Source organism: Eptatretus burgeri, chromosome 1 (assembly GCF_056783735.1).
Source record: "Eptatretus burgeri isolate ZD-2024b chromosome 1, Ebu_testis_v1, whole genome shotgun sequence".
NCBI classification, from domain to species: domain Eukaryota; kingdom Metazoa; phylum Chordata; class Myxini; order Myxiniformes; family Myxinidae; genus Eptatretus; species Eptatretus burgeri.
The window spans coordinates 45,251,274-45,275,651 of record NC_140961.1 but is presented as its reverse complement, the minus strand read 5'-3'; the positions used below and the strand labels follow the sequence as shown (position 1 = coordinate 45,275,651).

General features: G+C 46.2%; 1 protein-coding gene across 2 annotated transcripts in view; it reads right to left on the bottom strand.

The window, feature by feature from the left end:
• LOC147034371 (aryl hydrocarbon receptor repressor-like) overlaps positions 1-24,136 on the bottom strand; it is a 47,818-nt gene extending 23,682 nt beyond the window's left edge. For both annotated transcript variants that reach the window (XM_085881740.1, XM_085881748.1), the window contains exons 1-3: positions 23,462-24,136; positions 16,537-16,721; positions 12,092-12,180 (exon numbers count right to left, since the gene is read on the bottom strand). In XM_085881740.1, the coding sequence (XP_085737866.1) occupies positions 12,092-12,180; positions 16,537-16,721; positions 23,462-23,517 (330 nt within the window). In that variant the 5' untranslated portion in view covers positions 23,518-24,136. The remainder of the gene's footprint in view (positions 1-12,091; positions 12,181-16,536; positions 16,722-23,461) is intronic.
• Positions 24,137-24,378: the final 242 nt, after the last annotated feature.

Here is a 24,378-nt window from a genome sequence, read left to right as displayed (position 1 = left end):
GCCATTATCGGCAGCCCATCAAACCTGTGCAATGGTTGCCAACATATTGTTGTTCTTTTTAAATGCTGAGCATCAAGCAAGGAAGCAGCACTTCCTATTTTGAAAGTTTTTGGTATGACTCGTCCGGGGTTCGAAGCGCTGACCTCCCAGATTCAGTGTGGAAACTAACCATTACACCATCGAGTCTGCATTCTTTCATACCCTGTGAGAAAGATGGGGGCAGCCGGTTTTAACGTCGTACTCGTGCCCTCATTGAAACCGCTAATACTTTATGACTCAATGCCTTGCTCGTGGAAGTTTTCGAGTGTGGATCCAATTTTTCAGGCATCAAACCCATGACTTTAGAATACTAGATAATAAATCTGATGCCGACATGGTTTTACCTCTGTTCTGTTATAGGGGATTATAAAGGGTATAAATCCAAAACTGATCATTGTTACCTCCACCACCAAAGGTGGACAGAGGATATGTTTCACCCCTGTTTGTCTGTGAGCAGGATATCTCAAAAGGTTGTGGACAGATTCGGACAAAAATTGGTGGATAGCTTGGGTGTATGACAAGGATGAATCGGTTCGATTTTGATGAAGATCCGAATCCTGATATGAGAATTTTTTCAGTGATTCTTTCCCATTGAAAGATTGGGCCAAAAACTATACAAATCATGATATCTCAAAAAGTTGTGGACAGATTATGACAAAATTGGTGGATGAGTTGGGTAGGTGACAAGAACAAGCTGATTAGATTTTGATGAAGGTCTGAATCCAGATCCGGCCTATCAGTGGGACACAAAACGTGAACTGTTCAGCCTGGTGGAGGTAAGTTCTCTACTGAGTGCCGTTCTAGTTTGTTAGCCTGTCTCCCACACAGCAAAAGCCTGGGTTTTGCAATCACTTCTGTTTGTGTGTGTCCGTCTGGGCTGTAACTTTTTTTTACCATTTGAGATTTTGTGATCACATTTTCAACAAAGCTTTCTTATGAGAATATGGAGAAGACAAATTAATAATTTGGTCAAAATGTCAAAGATATGTGGGTCTCATCCATCGTAATGAAAGGTGCTAAAGTTAACGGGACCGAACCATGTCGACGAAGACGTACAATACGTGTGGAGGTGGTCGGACAACAAAAAGTGTGGGAAGCCCCCCACCTATGGCCCTCAGGGTATCGAACAATAGATACAAATGGTGCGATAATGTTTGTAGCAAGTAATGGCGTCACGGATTGCATTACCGCTTGGGTAAAGATAATATGATCCATAACGACAAACACAAGCGTTACATTTGAATCGACCATGCACAATTGCATTGTCTCACAGTATATCACATCTCACGTTTATACGTCCACATGGTTCAGGAGCAACTGTGCACCACAGCTTGGAGTACTTTGTTTATAACTGCCCCGGGGTCCAATGTAACAAGGGAGCAATGCTTTGTAAATGTCGGTGAAGGGGCCGCAGCCTCACCTTGAGATCTAATTGCTCAAAATCCAGCAATACCACACTGGAAGCTGATATATATATATCTATTTATATTTATATTTTTTATATATTTCTATTTATATCTTTTGTATATACTGTGTATATATAGATATATATATATATATATATATATATATATATATATATATATATATATATATATATATATATATATATATTGTTGTGGTTACCAAATTCGCAAACCACCATTCAGGTCCCTTAGGTGAGGTATCTCGGTAAGTGCATGTGTAGTTAGGCCCAAACCCGTTGTCTAGTGGGAATACATGTCATTTATACGTGCTGCGACTCTTCAGGATAGCCGTTTTTCTTTTACTATCTTTATTTTGGACCAACCGCCATGATTACCATCACAACCACAACATCAACCACCGACCACAACCACCGCTTCACCACAACCGCCACGACCTTCACGTCACACCTCGCAACCGTAGCATCGCCACCGTTCTTGCCCCGCTGTGGGTACCGGTGTTGGACTCGTGCAGGGCGCACGTTGAACAGCGTGTACAAAATCACGGATTTTGTGCTTCAAAAACGGATCAAAAACGACACACGCCCACTTTTTGCCGTCCAATCGGTGAGCGAGAGGCGATTTGGCCCCGCCTCCAGAACAATCGATATATGCAAATTTGTGGATCAAAAAGCCTTCACGCCCACTTTTTCTCGGGCCAATGGGGAGCGAGGTGAAAGGTCAAAGGGAGGGGGTCAAAGGCGAAGCTACGGGGGGGATAAAAGGACGGTGTTCGTCAGTCAGCAGAACGAGAACGAGAACGAGAACGAGAACGAGAACGAGAAGGAGTCGGAACGGAGGGGACGAGTGTGGAAGTCTGGAGCCCGAAGCCTGCAGTAGCTGGAGAAGCTGAAGAGAGTCGGACGAGGGGGTGCTCGCGTCGGTGCCAGGAGCTGCACGCCCGAGGGAGGCCGGCAGCGCGACCTGGCCGAGGTGGAGACGCACACCAGGGATAATAAAGATCCTCTATACCCCGAGCATCAGCAACCCCCTCCTGTTTCCCCCCACGCTGAGATAGTGCGACCAAGGGGGCCCCTTTTCCCACCCCCCTGCCTGACACTGTCCGCGAGGCCCGCGGAGAGAAGCGCCATCGCCGCTCCGCGTCTCATCACCAGACGGGTAGGCGCGACCCGGTCTCGGCCTCAGGCCCGCCTCATTCTTGAGGATATTTCTTTTCCTTGGTTTTGGGTATGTGTTGTCGGCGCCGTCTGTGAAGTAGAATTGTATAAGTGTTGCCGTGTGCTCGGTAGTCGGTATTAGCTCTGCACTGTGTTTTCACTTTTATATTTGCTTTTTGTGTAAATGGAATTGTGTTTTCTTTTTTTTGTGTGCATTTGGTGGAATTGTATTTGTGTGCTTCCCGTGTGCCGCGAATAAATGTGCTTTATTGTTGACCTGTTCTCCCGCTTCGCTTCGTCTTTTTGCTCCATTGAATCCTCATCTTGCCTCACGTAAAGGGTTGGTAGTGGGCTGAATACGCCCGATAATTAATCGAACCGTCGAGGTCGACGATAACACCGCTCGGTTATTCTGATAGTACGGAACGGGTCGGCAAGTGGCCCGTGTCTGAAGTCGACCTGCGGCGAGGTGCGATCGCCCGGTCTACCCTCCGCGTGGGTACTTAGGTAGGTCGACCCGGGCGAGCAACCCTATCACGCGGGGGCTGATTGGCTTCGATCGCGGTGAGACCGAAGGTCCACCCGTGACTGGTTCCCGGCGTTAGTCCGAGAGGGTCACGACTGGATTGTCCGTCCGGTGGGCGACGTGCCGCGATTCGAGTTACGTGGGCCGTTCGCACGCCGGCGGCGCGGAAATCCGCAACACTGGTGTCAGAAGTGGGATACAAATTCATCGCCCTCCTCGCGGCACTGGTATCGGAGAACAGGAAACGGGCTGTCCTGTCTCCGGCTAAATTCACGGGAATCGGTCCAGGGGTGAGAGAAGCGACCCCGATTCCCTCCAAATTACGAGCGAGCAAATTAACCCTTCACGAGAAGCAAGATGGCGTCTCCAAGGCGGCGGGGAGCCGGGGGTATTAGAAATGGATGTAGAATGTGTAGGATCCATGGTCCAGGATGGAATCCCGAGCAGGAAATGTTGATTGTGCAGGAACACGGACTCGCCCAACTGAACCCAGGGCCCGAGGTGGGTGCGGCAGCGGCCGCGGTGTATGACACCTCCCCCCCCTCTCCACCAAGACCCTTCCCCAACCCCTGCCGAAACGGCTCACTTGAGTGCATCCGACATGGCCCAGCTATTCACCATGCTGGCACAAATGAATGCGGCAATGACAAATGAAATAAAAAACGAAATAAAAAGCATGAACGAAAAGATCGATGCGAGTACACAGCAAATGAAGGAAAGAACGAAAAAGCTGCGGGGTGAGACGCAGAACATGGGCCGATGCCGGCAGGCGGGCATGAAGGCCGTGACAAAGGAAATAATAATAGTTGAGACAAGGGAGGTAAAGGGTGAAGAGGTGACAGAGTTGGCAGAGACACGGGAGATAGAAAAAATAGAGGAAAGACTACACGAGGAAGACGGGGTAAGTGACGCGCACACACACACAGAGGTAGTGGAGAACAATGGGGTGAGCTGGCGGACTGGGTAGAGACCCAGTGCGAGCACCTGGATGGCCTCCTCCAGGAACGAGGGGAGGGAGTATGCCCCTTGAGGCGAGTCACGACCAGGTGAGTTCGGTCGTGTTTTGCGAGGTTGAGGGGACGGGTGCTGTGGACGGGTGCACGGAGAGCTTGGGGGTATAGAGGCCCCGGAGACCCTTGTGGGGACACGAATCCCCAGTATGGTTGTCCCTGTGTGTGTGGTGCAAGGTGTGAGTGCGTCCCCGTGTGTGGAAGCGACCCCTGTGTGAGTGGTGTGGTGGCGATGGTGGTGCCAGAGTACGTGCTTCCCAGCACGCCGTGTGTGGATGAGGCACCGTGTGTGAGAGAGGCCGTGTGTGTGGATGAAACGGCCAGTATGAATGAGGCACCACGTGTGAGTGGTGTGGTGGCGATGTTGCCGGAGTACGTGCTTCCCAGCACACCGTGTGTGGATGAGGCACGGAGTGCGAGTGAGGCACCGCGGTTAGTGCCCCCGCGTGTATGAGTGAGGCACGGTGTGTGGATGAGGTACCGCGGGTGAGTGCCCCCGCGTGTGTGGATGAGGCACGGAGGTGCGAGTGAGGCACCGCGGGTGAGTGCCCCCGCACGCGTGAGTGAACGGCCGTGTGCAAGGTCGCTGTGTGCCAGGGAGACCGTGTGTGTGAGAGAGCGGTATGAGAGGGAGATGTCGGGCAGCATGCGGGAGCACGCAGCCGCGTCTCCCGGTGTGAATGTGATGGAGTGGACTGTGTGCGTCGTAACACGCAGGTGTGCGTGGGTTGAATGGAGGCGACGACGGAGACATGTAAGGAACGAAAGCCGGGTAGCGGCTGTAGCTGTTTCGAGGACCGTGCCGGGTTCACCCAGCAGTGAGCACGCGGTTCCGTGCTGTGCAACGCACGAGACCACCACGTGCTCGCTTGCGAGAGTGAAGTCCCGGTCCGGAAACGCCAGCGGTGGATTTGCCGATCCCGCGGACGGACAAAGTTTAGGCAGGTAAATGGATTTGGACCGGACGGGTTCTCCACGCGATCGTGTGTGTTGAGCTCCAACGGGCAAAGCACACGTGTTCGCGTGGGGAACCCTCGAGACGGGGGCTTGTTTTTTTATGCGCACGGTGACGTCATGGCTGCACGTGGGGTTGGAATCCGGCAGGAGGGTATCTCTGCCGGATGGTCCCGTCCAAGGAGGGACGAGGAACACGTGCAGCTGCATGACGTCACGGGCAGGTGCAAAGTGCGCGAGCCTCTGAGTTGCCGCGCAGGTGCTGCGCATGGAAAAAAAAAAAAAACAAGCCTCACTTTCGGGTGCACAGGATTCGTGGGCAAGGGGTGGAAGACCCCTTACCTGGGCACAGGATGAAAACTAGTTAGGGGGAAGGGTTAGCTTAGTTAGGACCGACTGGGGCAGGGGTAAGTCCTCATGGAGTCCGTGGAATGGATTAGTTAGAGGGATTGTAGCCAGATTTAGGTTGGGAAATAAAATGACATTTGAGACAGTGACAGGCAGTGAATGTGTAGTGGGGACGTAGCTTAGCTACGTAGTGTTAAAAGGAACGTGCTGTAGTTTAAGGGACGACGTGGGAGCACGAGTTAGTTAGGGGATGTAGTTAGAAGGATGGCAGAGTTCAGCGGTGTGTGTGTTGAAGAGTTGGTGAGTTGTGAGGTGAGTACATGGTGAGTGAGTGAGGCCAGCGGGTCTGTGTGAGTGGAGCGAATGGGGAATGCATGGTGCGATGAGTGATTGGGGGGAGGAGTGACTCCCGCCCAAGGGACCCCGGGGTCAGAGTAAAGTGAGTTAGCTGGGTTAGTCAAATTGAAAAATGGAGGTCGTTTTGTTGTTGGTGGGAAAGTAGGCTCGAGACCCATTTGGAGGGGTGCAGGAGCCCTGTTGACGGGCTTGGGAGCGTGGCTGCGAAAGGTGAGTATCGCTGAGTGGGTACCCCGGGCACCAGGCTAGTCGGCCGCGGTAGGCCATGGGCCCATGGGGGGCCGGGATAGAGTAGTGGGCACGGGTGCGCCTGCTTAGTGCGGGGCCCGGGCGCCATTAGCCGCGTGGGCAGTGTTGTGGGCACGGGTGACCCTCGGAAAGGGGCCCGGGAGGCCGGCCTGCCACGTGTGCGTTTCAGGGGAGGTGCCATGGGGGGCACTCCCCGGTGTTAGGGAGCTGGTAGGCTCGGAGGCAGTGTAGTGCCCGGGGGTGCCATAGCGGGAGAATCGGCAGAGGGTCGTGCCTGCCAAAGGGAGCCACGTGTCCCAGCCAGGAGACCGTGTGAGGGCACGGAGCGAAAATTGGGGGGCGAGGCCCGAAATTGTGAGGACACCAACACAGGCGACGGGAATCTGGGTTGTTAGAACCAATAGTTTAAGCGAGAGGCACTTGTTGAAAGCCCCGGGGTAGTTTAAGAGTTAATGGTTAGGGTAGATTAGGAGATGTACCCCTCCGCACCATCCATCCCCTCGCTGTCGTTGTGGGCCGCTGGACCCACTTTGGGTTATAGATCGCCGAACTCTGGGGAGGCCATTCTGAGGCTTCGTTGGGCCTCGACACAGGACGTTAGCTCTCCCTTGTTCCCCTCTGGGAAGGGAACGTAGGGGTTGGGAGTAGGCTAGGTGACAGAATAGGTTAGCCGAACAAGGACGATAAAGGGGGTTAGGGGACGATTTATAGTGGGGAAGTAAAAATAAAAGCAATAAAAAAATAAGTTGGGGCTAAATTGGGGTTTGACAAATTAAGGGAGTGGGTATGTACAGTGACAGGCAAAGGCGATAGGTTGGGAGGGAGACAGGTAGGTAGGTCCGAGCCCGCCCTCCAAGTGGCCAGCACCACCGCACTCCCTCCACCAACCTCCACTGAACGGCAAGAGCTGTCCAACTTCATCGGCTGGCCGTGTTTTGCTTCAAGGCGGAGGCCGGCCAACTTCATCGGCAGCTGTTGTTTTGCTGCAAGGCCTGTGCCATCGGCTGGCCGTGTTTGCTTCAAGGCCTGTGCCGGCCAGTTCATCTGCCCGCTATGTTTGCCTGCAGCGGCCTTCTTCTGCGGGCTGTGTTTGCCTGCTCACCTTTGCCATGCCATGCCCACTGCCCACGTTCACCAGCCCCGTTAAATTTTTGCTTTGCCCCCCTGTTCGTTTCCATGCATGCGCCAGGATCAGAAAGCAACAGTTTGCAAGCTGCGAGAACTGCCCTGTTGGTTACAACACGGGCCTGCAGTGGCAGCCCGTGCACCGTGTTTTGCGTCCATCCATTCATCCATTCATTCGTTGTGCTCATTGCGTGTGCCACTTGAGCTGGCACGGAGACTGCGTTGTGCAGCCCATGCACCGTTGTGGTTCACTGCATTCAGTTCAAACCGTTCATGCATCCATTCGTTGTGCTCATTGCGTGTGCCACTTGAGCTGGCACGGAGACTGCGTTGTGCGGCCCATGCACCGTTGTGGTTCACCGCGTTCAGTTCAAAAGGGAAGGCCTTGGACTGCGTGTGAGCAGCCAGCCACGTTCCCTGTCACCTGCATTGTTTGAGCCAGAGACTGCATGCGGGCGCCTGGCTCCCTGCTAACTGTTTTCTTTTTGCAGAGTTCAGTGATCCTGGGCCATGGTTTAGTGTAAAATTTGTAAGTTAAGGTTAAGATGTACTGTAAATATGAGTGCGCCCCCCGGCATGTCTGTCTAGCGCCGGCAATTTTATTTAAGTCGTCCGTATGAGTGAGTTTGTTTCGATAGTTACGCAGCCCTCAGGTTATTTATTTTGGGGACACGAATACCATGAATGTCGCACTCAGGGATCCGTAGGTAAAATGTACTAGGGGAAAACTACACATGATGGCACACGAAAATTTGACGACTCGGGACGAGTCTGTAAAAAGGGAAGGGGGTAGTGTTGTGGTTACCAAATTCGCAAACCACCATTCAGGTCCCTTAGGTGAGGTATCTCGGAAAGTGCATGTGTAGTTAGGCCCAAACCCGTTGTCTAGTGGGAATACATGTCATTTATACGTGCTGCGACTCTTCAGGATAGCCGTTTTTCTTTTACTATCTTTATTTTGGACCAACCGCCATGATTACAATCACAACCACAACATCAACCACCGACCACAACCACCGCTTCACCACAACCGCCACGACCTTCACGTCACACCTCGCAACCGTAGCATCGCCACCGTTCTTGCCCCGCTGTGGGTACCGGTGTTGGACTCGTGCAGGGCGCACGTTGAACAGCGTGTACAAAATCACGGATTTTGTGCTTCAAAAACGGATCAAAAACGACACACGCCCACTTTTTGCCGTCCAATCGGTGAGCGAGGGGCGATTTGGCCCCGCCTCCAGAACGATCGATATATGCAAATTTGTGGATCAAAAAGCCTTCACGCCCACTTTTTCTCGGGCCAATGGGGAGCGAGGTGAAAGGTCAAAGGGAGGGGGTCAAAGGCGAAGCTACGGGGGGATAAAAGGACGGTGTTCGTCAGTCAGCAGAACGAGAACGAGAAGGAGTCGGAACGGAGGGGACGAGTGTGGAAGTCTGGAGCCCGAAGCCTGCAGTAGCTGGAGAAGCTGAAGAGAGTCGGACGAGGGGGTGCTCACGTCGGTGCCAGGAGCTGCACGCCCGAGGGAGGCCGGCAGCGCGACCTGGCCGAGGTGGAGACGCACACCAGGGATAATAAAGATCCTCTATACCCCGAGCATCAGCAACCCCCTCCTGTTTCCCCCCGCGCTGAGATAGTGCGACCAAGGGGGCCCCTTTTCCCACCCCCCTGCCTGACACTGTCCGCGAGGCCCGCGGAGAGAAGCGCCATCGCCGCTCCGCGTCTCATCACCAGACGGGTAGGCGCGACCCGGTCTCGGCCTCAGGCCCGCCTCATTCTTGAGGATATTTCTTTTCCTTGGTTTTGGGTATGTGTTGTCGGCGCCGTCTGTGAAGTAGAATTGTATAAGTGTTGCCGTGTGCTCGGTAGTCGGTATTAGCTCTGCACTGTGTTTTCACTTTTATATTTGCTTTTTTGTGTAAATGGAATTGTGTTTTCTTTTTTTTGTGTGCATTTGGTGGAATTGTATTTGTGTGCTTCCCGTGTGCCGCGAATAAATGTGCTTTATTGTTGACCTGTTTCCCGCTTTGCTTCGTTTTTTCCTCCATTGGATCCTCATCTTGCTTCTCGTAAAGCGTTGCTAGTGGGCTGAATACGCCCGATACTCAATCGAACCGTCGAGGTCGACGATAACACCGCTCGGTTATTCTGATAGTACGGAACGGGTCGCTTCGTGGCCCGTGTCCGAAGTCGACCTGCGGCGAGGTGCGATCGCCCGGTCTACCCTCCGCGTGGGTACTTAGGTAGGTCGGGTCGGCGAGCAACCCTATACCACGCGGGGGCTGATTGGCTCGATCGCGGTGAGACCGAAAGGTCCACCCGTGACTGGTTCCCGGCGTTAGTCCGAGAGGGTCACGACTGGATTGTCCGTCCGGTGGGCGACGTGCCGCGATTCGAGTTACGTGGCCGTTCGCACGCCGGCGGGCGCGAAATCCGCAACAATATATATATATATATATATATATATATATATATATATATATATATATATATATATATATATATATATATATATATATATATATACAGGGTGTCCCAAAAAAAATATACAACTTTTCATCTGCAAAGAGGATGGTCATAACATATATTTAAAAAAAAGATATATGGCTGGATAGAAAGGTGAAAGGTTGAAGTTTATTGTACCAATGTCAAAATTGCCACCAAAATTTAAATTTTGGTATAGAATCATCGTTTTCTTTGAGACCACATGTTCGACGTAGGCTCCACGTTGTCCGATCACTGCCTGCAAACGCGTTGTCATGTTCTCCATCACTTTTGGAAACGTTTCCTGAGGAATGTTCTGGATTTCTCGGTGGATGTTTTCCTTCAGCTGATCAAGAGTCTGAGGCCTAGGGTTTCCATAGATCCTGTCCTTGAGATACCCCCACAAGAAGAAGTCTGGAGGACTAAGGTCAGGGGAATACGGTGGCCACTCAACGTCTTCATAGGAGATAAAGCGGCCCTCAAAATGTTAGTTGAGAAAACGCCTTGTTTCCCTGGATGTATGGGGTGGTGCCACATCCTGCTGGAACCACTGGGTTCTCATCTGGATCAGGTTGTTTCTCCTACGGGCCTGAGTACGTAGCTCAGGCAGATAGAATTCCTGAATCATTTCGCGATAGTTCCTCTGGTTTCCCATGCAAGTGCGTCCCTGGTCATCTTCAAAGAAGTATGGACCAATTATCCCATACCAACCAACCGCCACCCACATGGTGACTTTGAGAACAGATCGAGGCACCAGTTCAGTTGATGCATTACCAGGATTTTCAGTTCCCCAGTACCGAAAGTTTTGCTTGTTCACCTCCCCGGACAAGTGAGCATGGCATTCGTCCGTCATGTGAAGTTTTTTGAGGAAGTCTGCATCTTCCTCCAACTTTCCTGAGAACCAATTTGCAAAGTCTAGTCGTTTGCGTTTCTGTTGATCAATAAGCACCATTTCCGTTTGAATTTTGTATGGAAAGGCATGAATGTCTTGGCGGAGGATCCTCTGAACGTTGCTCTTATGAATGTTTGTCTCGGCAGAAAGTCGTCAAATCGATTTTTTTTGGACTCTGAACGACCACCTGTCTCACCATTTCCACATTTTCTTCACTACGACCTGTCCTCTTCCGACCACTGTGACCCTTGTGAAGGTCACAGATGGTTCCCACATTGGTAAACTTTGCGATGGTGTACTTTATTGTCCGAAAGTTTGGTGCATGGCGCAAGTGGATACCGAAATGTCTCGAGTAAAGTCGTTGCACCTGTATGACACTTTTCGTCTGGTGCCAAAGTTCAACAATTTTCGTCCGTTGTTGTACGGTCAGTCTTGGCAATTTTCTGGCGCTTGCTTGGTATCAAAATAAACTTCAGGGTCTCTGCAACAAGAAATGAAGCATTAGTGACAAAATTACTGCTTTTTGGATCAAACGAAGCATTTTAAAAGGTGTATATTTTTTTGGGACACCATATATATATATATATATATATATATATATATATATATATATATATATATATATATATATATAAAATATATTTTTTATATATTTATATTTTTTATATATTTATATATACTGTGTGTGTGTGTGTGTGTGTGTGTGTGTGTGTGTGTGTGTGTGTGTGTGTGTGTGTGTGTGTGTGTGTGTGTGTGTGGGTGTGTGTGTATATATTTATATATATATATGTGTGTATATATATATATATATATATATATATATATTTATATATATATATAGAAAAAAAAATAATATATATATATATTTTATATATTGCATACAATATGTCTTTCTAATCAATCATTCATTCACTCACTGATATCAATGTTTAATAGTTTTGAAGTGCGGTAGAAGTTGAAAGTTGGAATTGGCCAACTGATGCAATGAAAAAAAAGCTATGATTCGAGAAAACAAAATCACGAAACTGTCCATAAATGAAAATATCTGTAAACAAAAGTCGGCCAGTGGAGCCGAGCTTCCTCAGTCGGGAGAGAGGTGAACCTTGGATTTATTAAAGAGCTCATACTACTCACTCATTCTTCATTTAATCAATTTATTTATCTGTTGACAGAATGCAAGCACAATCCACTAGTATTATACTAGATTACTGCGCTACTAATAATGAAAATGACAATTGGATCAATCAAAGAGGTGCAAAGAGCAAATCTTCAAAACAAAGGTGGATTTGAAAGGAAACTCCGTGGAAGCAACTGGACCATGAAGACCATAGAATGAGTGTACAGATTGGATTTGATTTTTTTATTATTATTATTATTATTATTATTATTATTATTATTATTATTTTTAATCTGAAAGCCTGCACCGATAGAGCGCAACATATACCATTGCTGTGAGTCTGACTACATTATAATTACAACAGTGATAGCTCTTACAGTAATCATTTGACGAGTTTAAGGATTATCTCACATGTAGCATGAGGTCTCCCTCAGGAACGGCTGTTCTGCCAGTTAAGGAGTGGTGTTCCGTGTGCAGCAAACTCAGCTGCTCTGGGCGCACTGTCACACATGGGATGGGGAGGCAGGAGCATGTCAGACGTGAACATACGCTGGTACACAGAGTACAAACATGTGAACATGCACAGGTATACATGTGTGGATGAGTGAACATGTACAACTTTGCATGCATGGATCCATGAATGTGTACTGGTACGCACGCAAGGAAATTTTAACAAGCACAAGTACACACATGCATATGTTTATGGACTAGTGAACATGCACCAGTATGCACACACAGACATGTCAACACATAGATATGCAGAGCACAGATACTCGAGCACCCACAGATACACACACACACACACACACACACACACACACACACACACACACACACACACACACACACACACACACACACACACACACACACACACACACACACACGTATGCACACAGTGACATGAATATGTACAGGTACGCACGTATGGACACACAAACATTTACAGGTATGCATTATTGGACACATGGAAAATGTACAGATATGCAAGCATGGATACGTGAACATGTACAGATATGCATGTACGGAAGCGTGAACATGTACGTACAGATACACATGTATGGATACGTGAACATGTACATACAGATACACATGCATGGATACGTGAACATGTACGTACAGATACACATGTATGGATACGTGAACATGTATGTACAGATACACATGTATGGATACGTGAACATGTACGTACAGATACACATGCATGGATACGTGAACATGTACGTACAGATACACATGCATGGATACGTGAACATGTACGTACAGGTAGGTATGCATGCATACTTGAACATGTACGTACAGGTACGCATGCATAGATACGTGAACATGTACATGCAGATATGCATGTCTGGATACGTGAACATGTACGTACAGATACACATGCATGGATACGTGAACATGTACGTACAGATACACATGCATGGATACGTGAACATGTACGTACAGATACACATGCATGGATACGTGAACATGTACGTACAGATACACATGCATGGATACGTGAACATGTACGTACAGATACACATGCATGGATACGTGAACATGTACGTACAGATACACATGCATGGATACGTGAACATGTACGTACAGGTGCATGCATGGATACGTGAACATGTACGTACAGGTAGGTATGCATGGATACGTGAACATGTATGTACAGATATGCAGAGCACAGACATGTAAACACTCAGAGGTAGGAACACCGGGAAACATGAACAGGTACGCGTGAATATGCATGTATACCCAGTACCTACACACAGATACACGTCATGTGTGTGCTGCAGGTGGTCGGAGTGGTGTACACACAAACGGAATTGTTTGTACTGCTGGCTCCAAAAAGTGAAATCATGGTGATTTATAAAAAGGTAATATAATAAAACGTTGAAACAGGAATTAAGGAAAGAAAAATATAAAGTTTTAATAAAAAGAAAGTGTAGCATGATTAAGTACACCACTACAGGTATAACATATAATTAACAGATCGTTAAACCTATCGCGGTGGGTGAAAGAACAGTTTTATACAAGGAATCAAATCAGTAAAGAGGTGATTATTGTAATATGATGATGGTAAAAAGCACCAAACAATATCACCTGCACATCACATCGGATACAGTAACACTAAGCGAGTTTACACTTGGCTGCCCCCACGCTTTCACCCCTTCCCCCCTTTACCAACAGAGGCTTGAACTTGACACAAATGGCAGGTTCTGAACGTGAAGCGGATCATGTTGCGATTGTTTAGCGACTTTCATCGACACCGAAACACCTTGTCTAGTTTTAAAGGGACCATCATTGTTCGGGTCTACTAGTCACACCAGCAGCTCGTATACCGACCTACTCCTTCCTCCCCCCCTCCCCCCCAACCCTGGCCCCAAAACCCATGTACACCACGCTCATCGCGTCCGAAATAGGGGGTAAATGTGGACACAGTGTTCATCACATCCTATATGGGGGGTAAATGTGGACACCGTGTTCATCACATCCTATATTGGGGGTAAATGTGGACACAGTGTTCATCACATCCTATATGGGAGGTAAATGTGTACACCATGTTCATCACATCCTATATGGGAGGTAAATGTGGACACCGTGTTCATCACATCCTCTATATTGGGGTAAATGTGTACACCATGTTCATCACATCCTATATGGGAGGTAAATGTGGACACCGTGTTCATCACATCCTCTATATTGGGGTAAATGTGTACACCATGTTCATCATGTCCTATATGGGGGGTAAATGCGTACACCATGTTCATCACATCCTATATGGGGGGTAAATGTGTACACCATGTTCATCACGTCCTATATGGGAGGTAAAGGTGGACACCATGTTCATCACATCCTATATGGGAGGTAAATGTGGACACCGTGTTCATCACATCCGATATAGGGGGTAAATGTGTACACCATGTTCATCACGTCCTATATGGGAGGTAAAGGTGGACACCATGTTCATCACATCCTATATGGGGGGTAAATGCGTACACCGTGTTCATCACATCCTATATGGGGGGTAAATGCGTACACCATGCTCATCGCATCCTATATGGGAGGTAAATGCGTACACCGTGTTCATCACATCCGATATAGGGGGTAAATGTGTACACCGTGTTCATCACGTCCTATATGGGGGGTAAATGTGTACACCATGTTCATCACATCCTATATGGGGGGTAAATGCGTACACCATGCTCATCGCATCCTATATGGGAGGTAAATGTGGACACCGTGTTCATCACATCCGATATAGGGGGGTAAATGTGTACACCGTGTTCATCACGTCCTAAACAAGGGGTAAATGTGTACATCCCGCTCACCACATCTTATATTGGGGGTAAATGTGTACACCATGTTCATCGTGTCCTAAACAGGGGGTAAATGTGTACACCATGTTCATCGTGTCCTAAACAGGGGGTAAATGTGTACACCATGTTCATCACATCCTCTACAGGGAGTAAATGTGTACACCATGTTCATCACATCCTCTATAGTGGGGTAAATGTGTACACCATCCTCTTCATATAATTTTGTGGGTAAAACGTGTACACAGAGCTATTAACGACCTGTGAGGTTGGGGATGAGGGTGTAGGAGAGGGTCGACGTGTGTACTCCAGGGTGTGCCAATAAAAGGTTAACCACTTCAAATGACCTTTGTACTTTTAGCCATTAACTTTATTTTTTTTTTTTTTGCAGGAATGATCAATGATCTTTGGAGAAGTCATTCAAGCATAACCAAAGTATTCTATGGGAAAATTGACGTTTTCTATGGAGCAAAGAGTAAACATTGCCACGTGGTATTTTGAGACCAAATCAATTGCTTCCGTCCAGACGAGGTTCTGTACTAAAGATGGAATGCATCCCAGAAACAAGCCAAGCAAGCCAGCCATTTGGAAACTTGTGAAAAAGTTCAAAAGTGAACGGACGATTCTCAACATTAACAAGGGAAGGTCCGGTCGTCCAAGAAGTATACGGTGTGAAGGAAACATAGAACAAGTTCATGAGTCAGTCATGCAAAGTGCAAAGAAATCCCATCGACAAAGATCGGCTGAACTCCCAGCAGTATCAGAAGAAGAATGAAACAACATTTAAACCTCTTTCCTTACCACATCACAGCAGCTCATAAATTGACTGATGGGGATAAAGCAGCATGAGTCGCTATGTGTGAGATGCTGCAGCAGAAGATTGAGGCAAACCCAAACTGGATTCATGATGTGTGGTTTAGTGACGAGGGACACTCTGGGGAGCTTGTAAGGACAACGTGTACAAGGAACAGGGTCCCAGATCTGAACCTGATCTGAAGGCAGCAGTTGAGGTTTCTGTGCAGACAGTAACCATTATAACTTGCAGAAACATCATTGAAACCTTCGCACTTCGTGTGAATGGATGTTGTGTGCGTGGGGGTGCTCACATTGAACACCTCAACGACAAACACATTAATGCATAATGACTTTCATTTCTCCATGATTTGGTTTTCATTTTCCGAGTTAATTTTTTGTTTTATTTCTCAATATCTTGGTTAATAAAGTTTTGAATTGGTTCACCTTTTATTGATACACCCCGTAGATGCCCTTAACATCCCACTTAAATGTTAAAACTTGCCCATCTAATGTGGGAACACCCAGCAGTGCAAGTAGCGGTCACTCACTCATTGTAGTGCAAGTATGGATCCCTCCATAATTTTAAGAGCAAGTATCGGTTCTTCGTTGTACGTACAAGTATCGGTCCCTCACTCAATGTACATGCTGCATAGACAGCTAGGGGTGTGTATGCAAATTGCGTTGCATGGTGGTGCCATGATGGGACTTTGGCCAATTTTTCATTGTTTGTGCTCAGTTATCGTATTACAACCTCACCCTGAAATGCGGCGCGGGAGCGCAGGAAGGCGAGTGCGACCCTCAGCACGGACAGCTTGTCCAGCCGTGCCCGAACGTGCGGAGGGAGAGGAAGAAGCCGTGCAAGCTTCTCCATCTCACTGTTGAACCTCAGACGATGTCGACGAGAGGGGTTCACAGATGGGGCTCCGGGCTGCCTGGCTGGTCTGCATCACATGAGGTTAAGCAAGGAATACAAGTCAAGGTCTGGTACGTAAGGCAAACTTTTCACCGACATAGCTTCGCTCAACCTGCATGGCTCAAACTTTCCAAACAAGCCAGATGGCCAGCTAACACGATGCAAGCATGGCATGACATGAAGCTACACAGAGGAATATGGTACTTTGAGTATGAAAAGCATTTATTACATATTACCCGTGTCCACATAGTGTTATCCTCTTATTTAATATATCAAAACTTGATCACCAACTCCATTGTATGTTTAACCAACTTATTGTAATATTATATTCCCCACTGATCGTATGGCCAATACAGACAAAGGACTAAAAACTGTCATCAGTCACCCCTCATGTAAATTCATGACAACAATAGGGAACAAAGAGAGATCTGGAGGATTCCTTCAACCTTATCCTGCAATTAACTTTAACACATTTTGAGACCAATCATACAAGTTGTACAACCAAGGTAGGCAATTCAAACAACAACCTTGCATTCTTCAGGCAAACTTACATTTCTACCGATATTTATTAATGACGAGAAAATCAATTGTTCGATGGTTCTTCGGATAATTAGCTGGGAACCGTTCATCATCGACATTTGCACCCATTCATCTCAGGACCTCCTCGAACAGTGGCTCCACAACCTTAACTTGTTTCCAAAGTCCATTGAATGAGGCTGCGTAACCTAAGTCATCATCATCATCAGGTCGACTGAAGCCGTATGCGTATGAGGTTTCTCCACGCACTTCGGTCTCTATGTTCCTTGGTCACTTCTTTCTTCACATTTCCAAATCATCAATGTAGGTAAGAGCCGGTCGACCGCTAGATCTCGTCCCGACTTTGTGACCAGAGTATGAGTTGCGACTCAATTTCATGTTTGCCTCCATAACAGTGTCCAGTATATCCAAGTCTGCGCTCCCTTAAACAGTCACAAACCCGTGGAAGATTACTATTTAGATCTTTACTAAAGACGTGTTGTTTGCAACGAATATTTCGTGATGCTCCGAGGAGTCCAGTGGAACATCCATCCAGTCTACTTTCAAGTACTTTAGTTAGTGTCCAAGAAAGGAGAATACTCTCGACTGTTGCTTTGAAGAATTGTATTTTGAAATACTTTTATTTCCCTATTTTATTAGTTCCATACCGGTTTCACAGGAGGGGACGATAGGTTTGCTCTCTGTCTGTCCATCTGTCCGACCGTCCCACCTGTGGTTTTACAGACTTTTTCCCCATACCCTGTAATATATACAACTGAAACTTGGTACATGGCTTTGTTATAATAAGTTACAGAACAAGTTCGAGTTTCAGGATGTTTCGTCAATTTTTCACAGAGTTATACCCTTTTTGATGCCTGGTGTTGGCTTAATGGTTGGAGTGGTGGGCTTTGGATCCAAGGATCCTGAGTTCAAATCCTGCTCAGCTGTTGAATTAATACCAGGTGGGGTTGACTCTGCCTGTCATCCTTCTGAGGTCAGCAAAATGAGTACCAGCTTGCTGGTATTCTGTGTCGGAGTGGCGACCCATCCAGGATTGTGCCCAACAGCCAAGGATACTGCTAAGGCAGCACCAATGCTCTGCACAGAGTATGATCCCAATGGATGAATGCCCTTTTTAGACTTAGAAAATATCGGTAGGAGACATCAGTCGCTCTTGTTTATCTTTCTTTTAGCATCCCATGCTCGGGCTTTCTCACTTTAAAGTCATGTTTACTCTTAATAAAGGATGCAAGATACTTGAAATCATCAACATTTTCAAGGATATTGTTGCCTGCAGTTTTAACTTCTCCATTAACATTGAACATCATGCACTTTGTCTTATTTGCATTTATGTGCAGGACAACAGTTTTTGCAGAGGATTCATTTCTGCATCGAAGCTCTTCGGCAGCGTCAAGAGTTGGGAATTAGGGCAACGTCATCTGCGAAATCAAACTCACTAACTCTTTCTACTTTGTGATGTCGACTCCTGCGTTTTACAATTATGAAACCGAATTAATTAGCATCCTCACCAATGGCAGTTCTCATTGCATAATCTAATAAATAATGATTAGAGAAGGAGATAGAATGTCGCCTTGTAGCACTCCAGCCAGGATGTTAAAGAGGTCTGTTTCCCCTTCTCGTGTGATAACTTTCACCATAGTGTCGGTGTAAAGTGTACAGATCGTTTTTACGATTGATTCTGGTGTGCCATAAGCTTTCAATATGTTGAACATTTTATCATGATGGATTGAATCGAAAGCTTTTTGAAATGGTATAAATGTCATGACAGCTTATCAATTTTTTGCCTTGATGCCTTCAATGATGCATCTGAGTGAGATCTGGCCTTTGGGTGAGTTTTGATCGATTTTGTCCGAAAATATTTTGATTCTTCCTCAAAATCCTCTCTATGTACGGATGTGTGATTCAATATCATTTTGTTCAATATTTTATCTCCTACATGTATTAGACTGATGCCTCTGTAATTTTTTGGTTGACTCAGATCGCCTTGTTTAGGCCTAAGTCACATTTGCTCTACGGCGAGGATACGGCGGCCGTATGCCCTCTGAATTGACAGAAACGTGTGGCGGCCGCAGAGTTTCTGAGGTGGCCTCAGGGTGGCCCCACGTTGTTTGGCTATATTTTACAGGCCGTAGGGTCGCCGTGGAATTATAGCGCGGAGTTATAACTTTTTTCATTTCTACGTTCGCCGTAGCAATTCGACAAGCCGAAACAAAAGAACTGGTTAAAAAAAAATAACCCACTCGTTACCGTCCGTCTGGCCACACGTTCGCCTTAGGGCCCCCCTGCGGTCCCCCTGCGGTCGCCTTGAGGGGACCTTGCGTTTGCCTTGAAAATTATATGGACGCCGCAGGAACGCCCTAAGGTCACCGTGCGACATCAAATCAAAGACCGTACGGCACCCCCACGTTTTCGGTCTCCACAATTTATAAATAGGCCGTGCGGCTACCCAAAAAATAAAAACATATGTGACTGCTACATTGTGTGACCGTGGAAATATTGCGACCGCCGTATAATTGCTAGTGGCCGTAGATTTTGGAGACCCCACGGCCGCCGTGGCAAATGTGACTTAGGCCTTATCTACATCGAGGAAGATATTGTTGCAAGTTTTAAGCAAATAATTATTTAAGGCTCTACTTTTCCAGACTTCTTTTGGTATGCTACCTCGAACAGCTGCTTTGTTGTTAGCTAATATGGGACTTTTGAAATGATGTAATCCTCCGCAGAATGCTCGGTGCGCATTGCACAGAACCCCTTATTAGCAACAATGTTTATTATGGTGATTTATGTGCGCGAGACAAGGATTCTTCCATGGACTGGCTCACAAAGCTTCTAAGCGAAGCTGCAAAGCTTGAAAAGTATCTGTGAGCAAGGGGTGTGTCTCCGCACAACGAAAGCGTTTGAGAACTTTCTCAACTCCCCAAAAAGATGAGCTCTTCAGCCCGTAGAGAAAACTCCCGACGATGTGGACCGGTGCAAGGCCCTGACTGTGGATGGGTGCGTACTACCCAAACCATTGACCATCGCTGCCAGTGAGTGGACATTGAATCTTGCAGGATTACCTCGTGTGAACATGGCAGGCTTGGTGATTCATTTCTTGGATGTCTTCAATTGGAAAGCCAATGCCGCCATTCCCAACATTCAGGCAGATTTCCCAGAAAGGTCGTATCTGTGGCTTGTCAATGCACAGGGTAAGTTTAAAATGATGATATTTACTATTAATCACGATGGGAGGGTGGAGCTGTAGGCTGTTAAAAATACATTGTTTGTTTGGTTCTGGAGCCGTAAGAGAAATTTCACGAGATTTTTACATTCGCCGAAGGATTCGGAGAGGGTATTGCATTTGGGTCCGTTTATTGGGTAGTTGATCCAGTCGAAAAAAAGATTTTTTTTTTGATCTTCCCTACTCAGTGTTTCCGTCGATATGTCTGTTTGTCTGTCCCTCTGTTCGGTCCAGTGCTCCGTTAATACAATGGCGATTTCGATGAAACTTGGTTGGTAGGTTCATACCATGACCAAGTTCTGTGCAAATGAGAACCGTTGCTATGGACACCACCATTGCCTAGCAACGGGACTTTGAAATTTTTGAAAAATCATAAAAAATTAATTTTTTTGAAAATCAAAAATCGGGCCACGAGCGACTGTGGGCAGTACATTCAGCCATATTGTCAAAATTTCCAGCTGGATCCTATGAAACCTGTCGGAGAAGATAGACTTTGAATGAACCCTGGTCAAAAACAATAAAAAAACGAAGTTCGTTATATCTCAGAGACTATGAGTCAGATATACATGAAACTGGTATGGTAGGTTCATGGTATGTCCGAGTTATGTGTGAGAAAGAACCGTTGCTATGGACCCATCCGTTGCCTAGCAACGGCTGAAAAACCTCTAAATGTGGGGGTATTTTAACGAAAAAACAATCTGCAGCATTAACCCTTGAAGCTAGAATCATGAATTTTCTTGTGCTTAATCCTCAGGTCATTCCCCATCGAACGGGCCCATCGCGTCAGGTTCTATTGGGTAGGCGACTACCCATGTCCGCCTACCGGCTTGTCTCTGTCTGTCTGTTTGTCCGCACAGAACTTTCGTGTTTTTCTCCGCAACTGCTTGTCAGATTAAGACGAAATTTTCAGCAATGGGGCGACTACTCATGCAGAATGTTTTAATGATACTTACGACGTCATAGGTCACGTGGTGTGGCAATCATATTGTAAAAACGGAAAAAAAACTTTGGACCTCCGTATCTCTGAAACCGCACCAAGGAAAAAAGTTAAACTTGGTGCATAGCAAGTACTCCTCATGGGGAATGAGTGATTTTTTTTAAATGACGTTATAGGTTTTTTTTTTTAATCAAAAGAAGTCCCAGTTAGGGTTTGCAATCTCTGATTGCTCTTTTTCTTGTGTCTGTTATCGAAAGGAGAAACGTGTGTGTGGTGTGTTATCCACTGCCACTGCTTGATAATTTTTTATAAACAGGGAAAGGTAAGAACACGACACCCTCATCATACACAAATATTTCTCGTATTTCCTTTATCTCCGTGAGTCCAATTTGAATTCAGGAACACAACAATTATAGTTCACTATTTTGAAATTCCCACTCTTTCATTTAAATTCTGAAAATTTTGTTTAAAAGGCGATTTCACTTACAGATTTCACCCAAGCAATGGTAGGTTAAAAATTCCCCAATTAGTGGAAGCGAATCACTGAAAACGCGCACACTGTGCATGCGCAAAAGACTTCGTTAGCATTCATACGTCATTTCAAAAGTCCTGTATTGCTTGATGAATGCGTTAAGTTCCTCCTTCGTGAAAACTCCAGTTTTAATCAGTAACTAAATGACCCGTGAACCCGTTGGGTTCCCATTGTGACAGCGGTTGATGAAAAAAATCATTTCAACAAAAGAAAGATAGCTCCTGCGAACAGCGAATTTGCATTGATCAAATTCTTTCGAAGAGTACGTGACTGAATCGGGAATTAATTTTTTAATAATTTTTTTCGTTGCCCGATTTGAACGAAACTTGATACTGCACACCACAGGAGAATGGTGAGAAAGGTGGGCCGAAAATTTTTGCGCTATCGTGTACCGTTTTGGCTGTATTTGAGGAACATACATACATATTCTTACATGCATGTAATACATCTTACATTTTAATACATACATGCAAGATGAGAGTTTTAGTAATATAGAGACAGATAGATAGATATATCTGGCATAATCCATTGAAGTTCTTGATCTTCAAGCATTGGAAGCTGACCAAGTAGCTTACAAAAATGATGTTTAAGAGCTTTATTTCTTTCATCTGGAGTATCACCTTTAATCTGACTGGTGTCCCAGCTTTGACTTCCTTGCCTGTTATTTTATTAACAGTTTTCCAAGCCAGAATTTTCTTTTGATTATCCTTTACATCTTGGATTGCTTTTACCTTACCCTTTAAATAAGTAGTTTCTGCTATTTGGAAACAAGATCTGCAATGATTAATAAGGTGTCATATTAAAACAGAAATGGTAATATTAATTACTTGATTGATTAAGGTAAATATCTAACTTGCACACCTAAAGTAACGATAAGAGTGCTTTGCATGGTTGAACCTTCGCAATCAATCCGAACAGAAATATAAAAAAAGGTTCAACGTATTAAAGTAATACAAGACATATCACCATTTATGTTCTAATACACACCTGAAAAGCTATCCCAAATTGAAAAAACAATTTTGGACAAACACACACACTTTTAAGAATTCCTTAGCTGCTCTTCACAAAAGACACCATGGGATATCATCCAGCTAATGCTAGCAGACAGAACATCCAGCTTAACCTCCATTTGAAGGTCGGTGCACTATGTGATGCAACACCCTGTCAGCAAAACACCACACTGACAGTTCACAGCTTGGTCAGGAATCGAACCCAGAATAGACAGTTCAAAGATAAGTGTGCTACCTCTGCACCATCATGTCAGGATGGATACACAGCATTAATTATTCATGGAAACCGATGAGGGACTGTAAAGGCTGCATAACCAGGAGTGTGATGCATGGGTAAGAAAAGTTTGAAAAAAGGTTTCAACAGAGATCTTACATCTATGATCGATCCCAAAACAACTGCATGTAACCACAACTGTCACTACACTAAATCAAGAAATTATTTATTTGGGATAAATATTAATAGTGAGAGTAATAACAATGGAATAAGAAGTTAAAATATTCCATCTTGCCATGTGGACAAAGTGCAAAGTACCTCCTCGGAATTGGTCGTCGGCGTTTCCTGCAAGCGAACGCACTCGAGCTCAGCATGGTAAAACGGTGAAGAAATACACTGGTCTGTGCCAGTTCGGGGACAAAACGGTGGGGCTTGGCAGGTGGATGTCATATCCACCCCTCCACTGTCACTTCCTCGGAGCCCTCCCCGACCAGGTGCATAGGTATCATTGCCTCCCACTGAACCAATTTCATGGTGGGCTTCACCTGTCCACACACAGCCTTTATGGGCCTTCACGCACACCACCTTGCAGGGATAAAGGATCACATGCATACGCATAAACAACACCTACTGTGGCTCACATGCCTGTCCACATTACATACCCATAGGCAGGGCTGGATTTAGGCATGGGCAAGCTGGGCAGTTGCCCAGGGGCCTCCACAACCAGGGGGCCTCCACATATTTCATGAAAAAAAAATTGTAAGGATAAATGTATTTGTGAGTGCCTGAATGGTAGTTGGTAGTTCGTGGAACAGATATAAGATATTCATCTATAGCAGATACAAGATATTCATCTTATCTCATTCTCTATTTTATATAGAAGTTCAGATTCTTTGTTCTTGAAAAATATACTTTAAGGATGACTGTAAATATGTCTTGTCACCTTTTTAGTATTCTAAGGTAGGGTGGGCCTCCACTACTGAAGGCTGCCCAGGGGCCACCACATGTCTAAATCCAGCCCTGCCCATCGGCTCATGTCCTGCCATCTTCAGACTGGGAAAACTGGTCATGAAATGCCTCAATGATGCATTTCACTTCAATGATGGTTAATAAAATGTTTAAAGCAGCATGGAGACCTATGCGACAAGCCGGATGGCTTTGGACATTACATACAGGTGTTACCTACAGTGCATGTACTGTTGGACGGAAGGGAACAATAAACCTGCAAAAAAAAA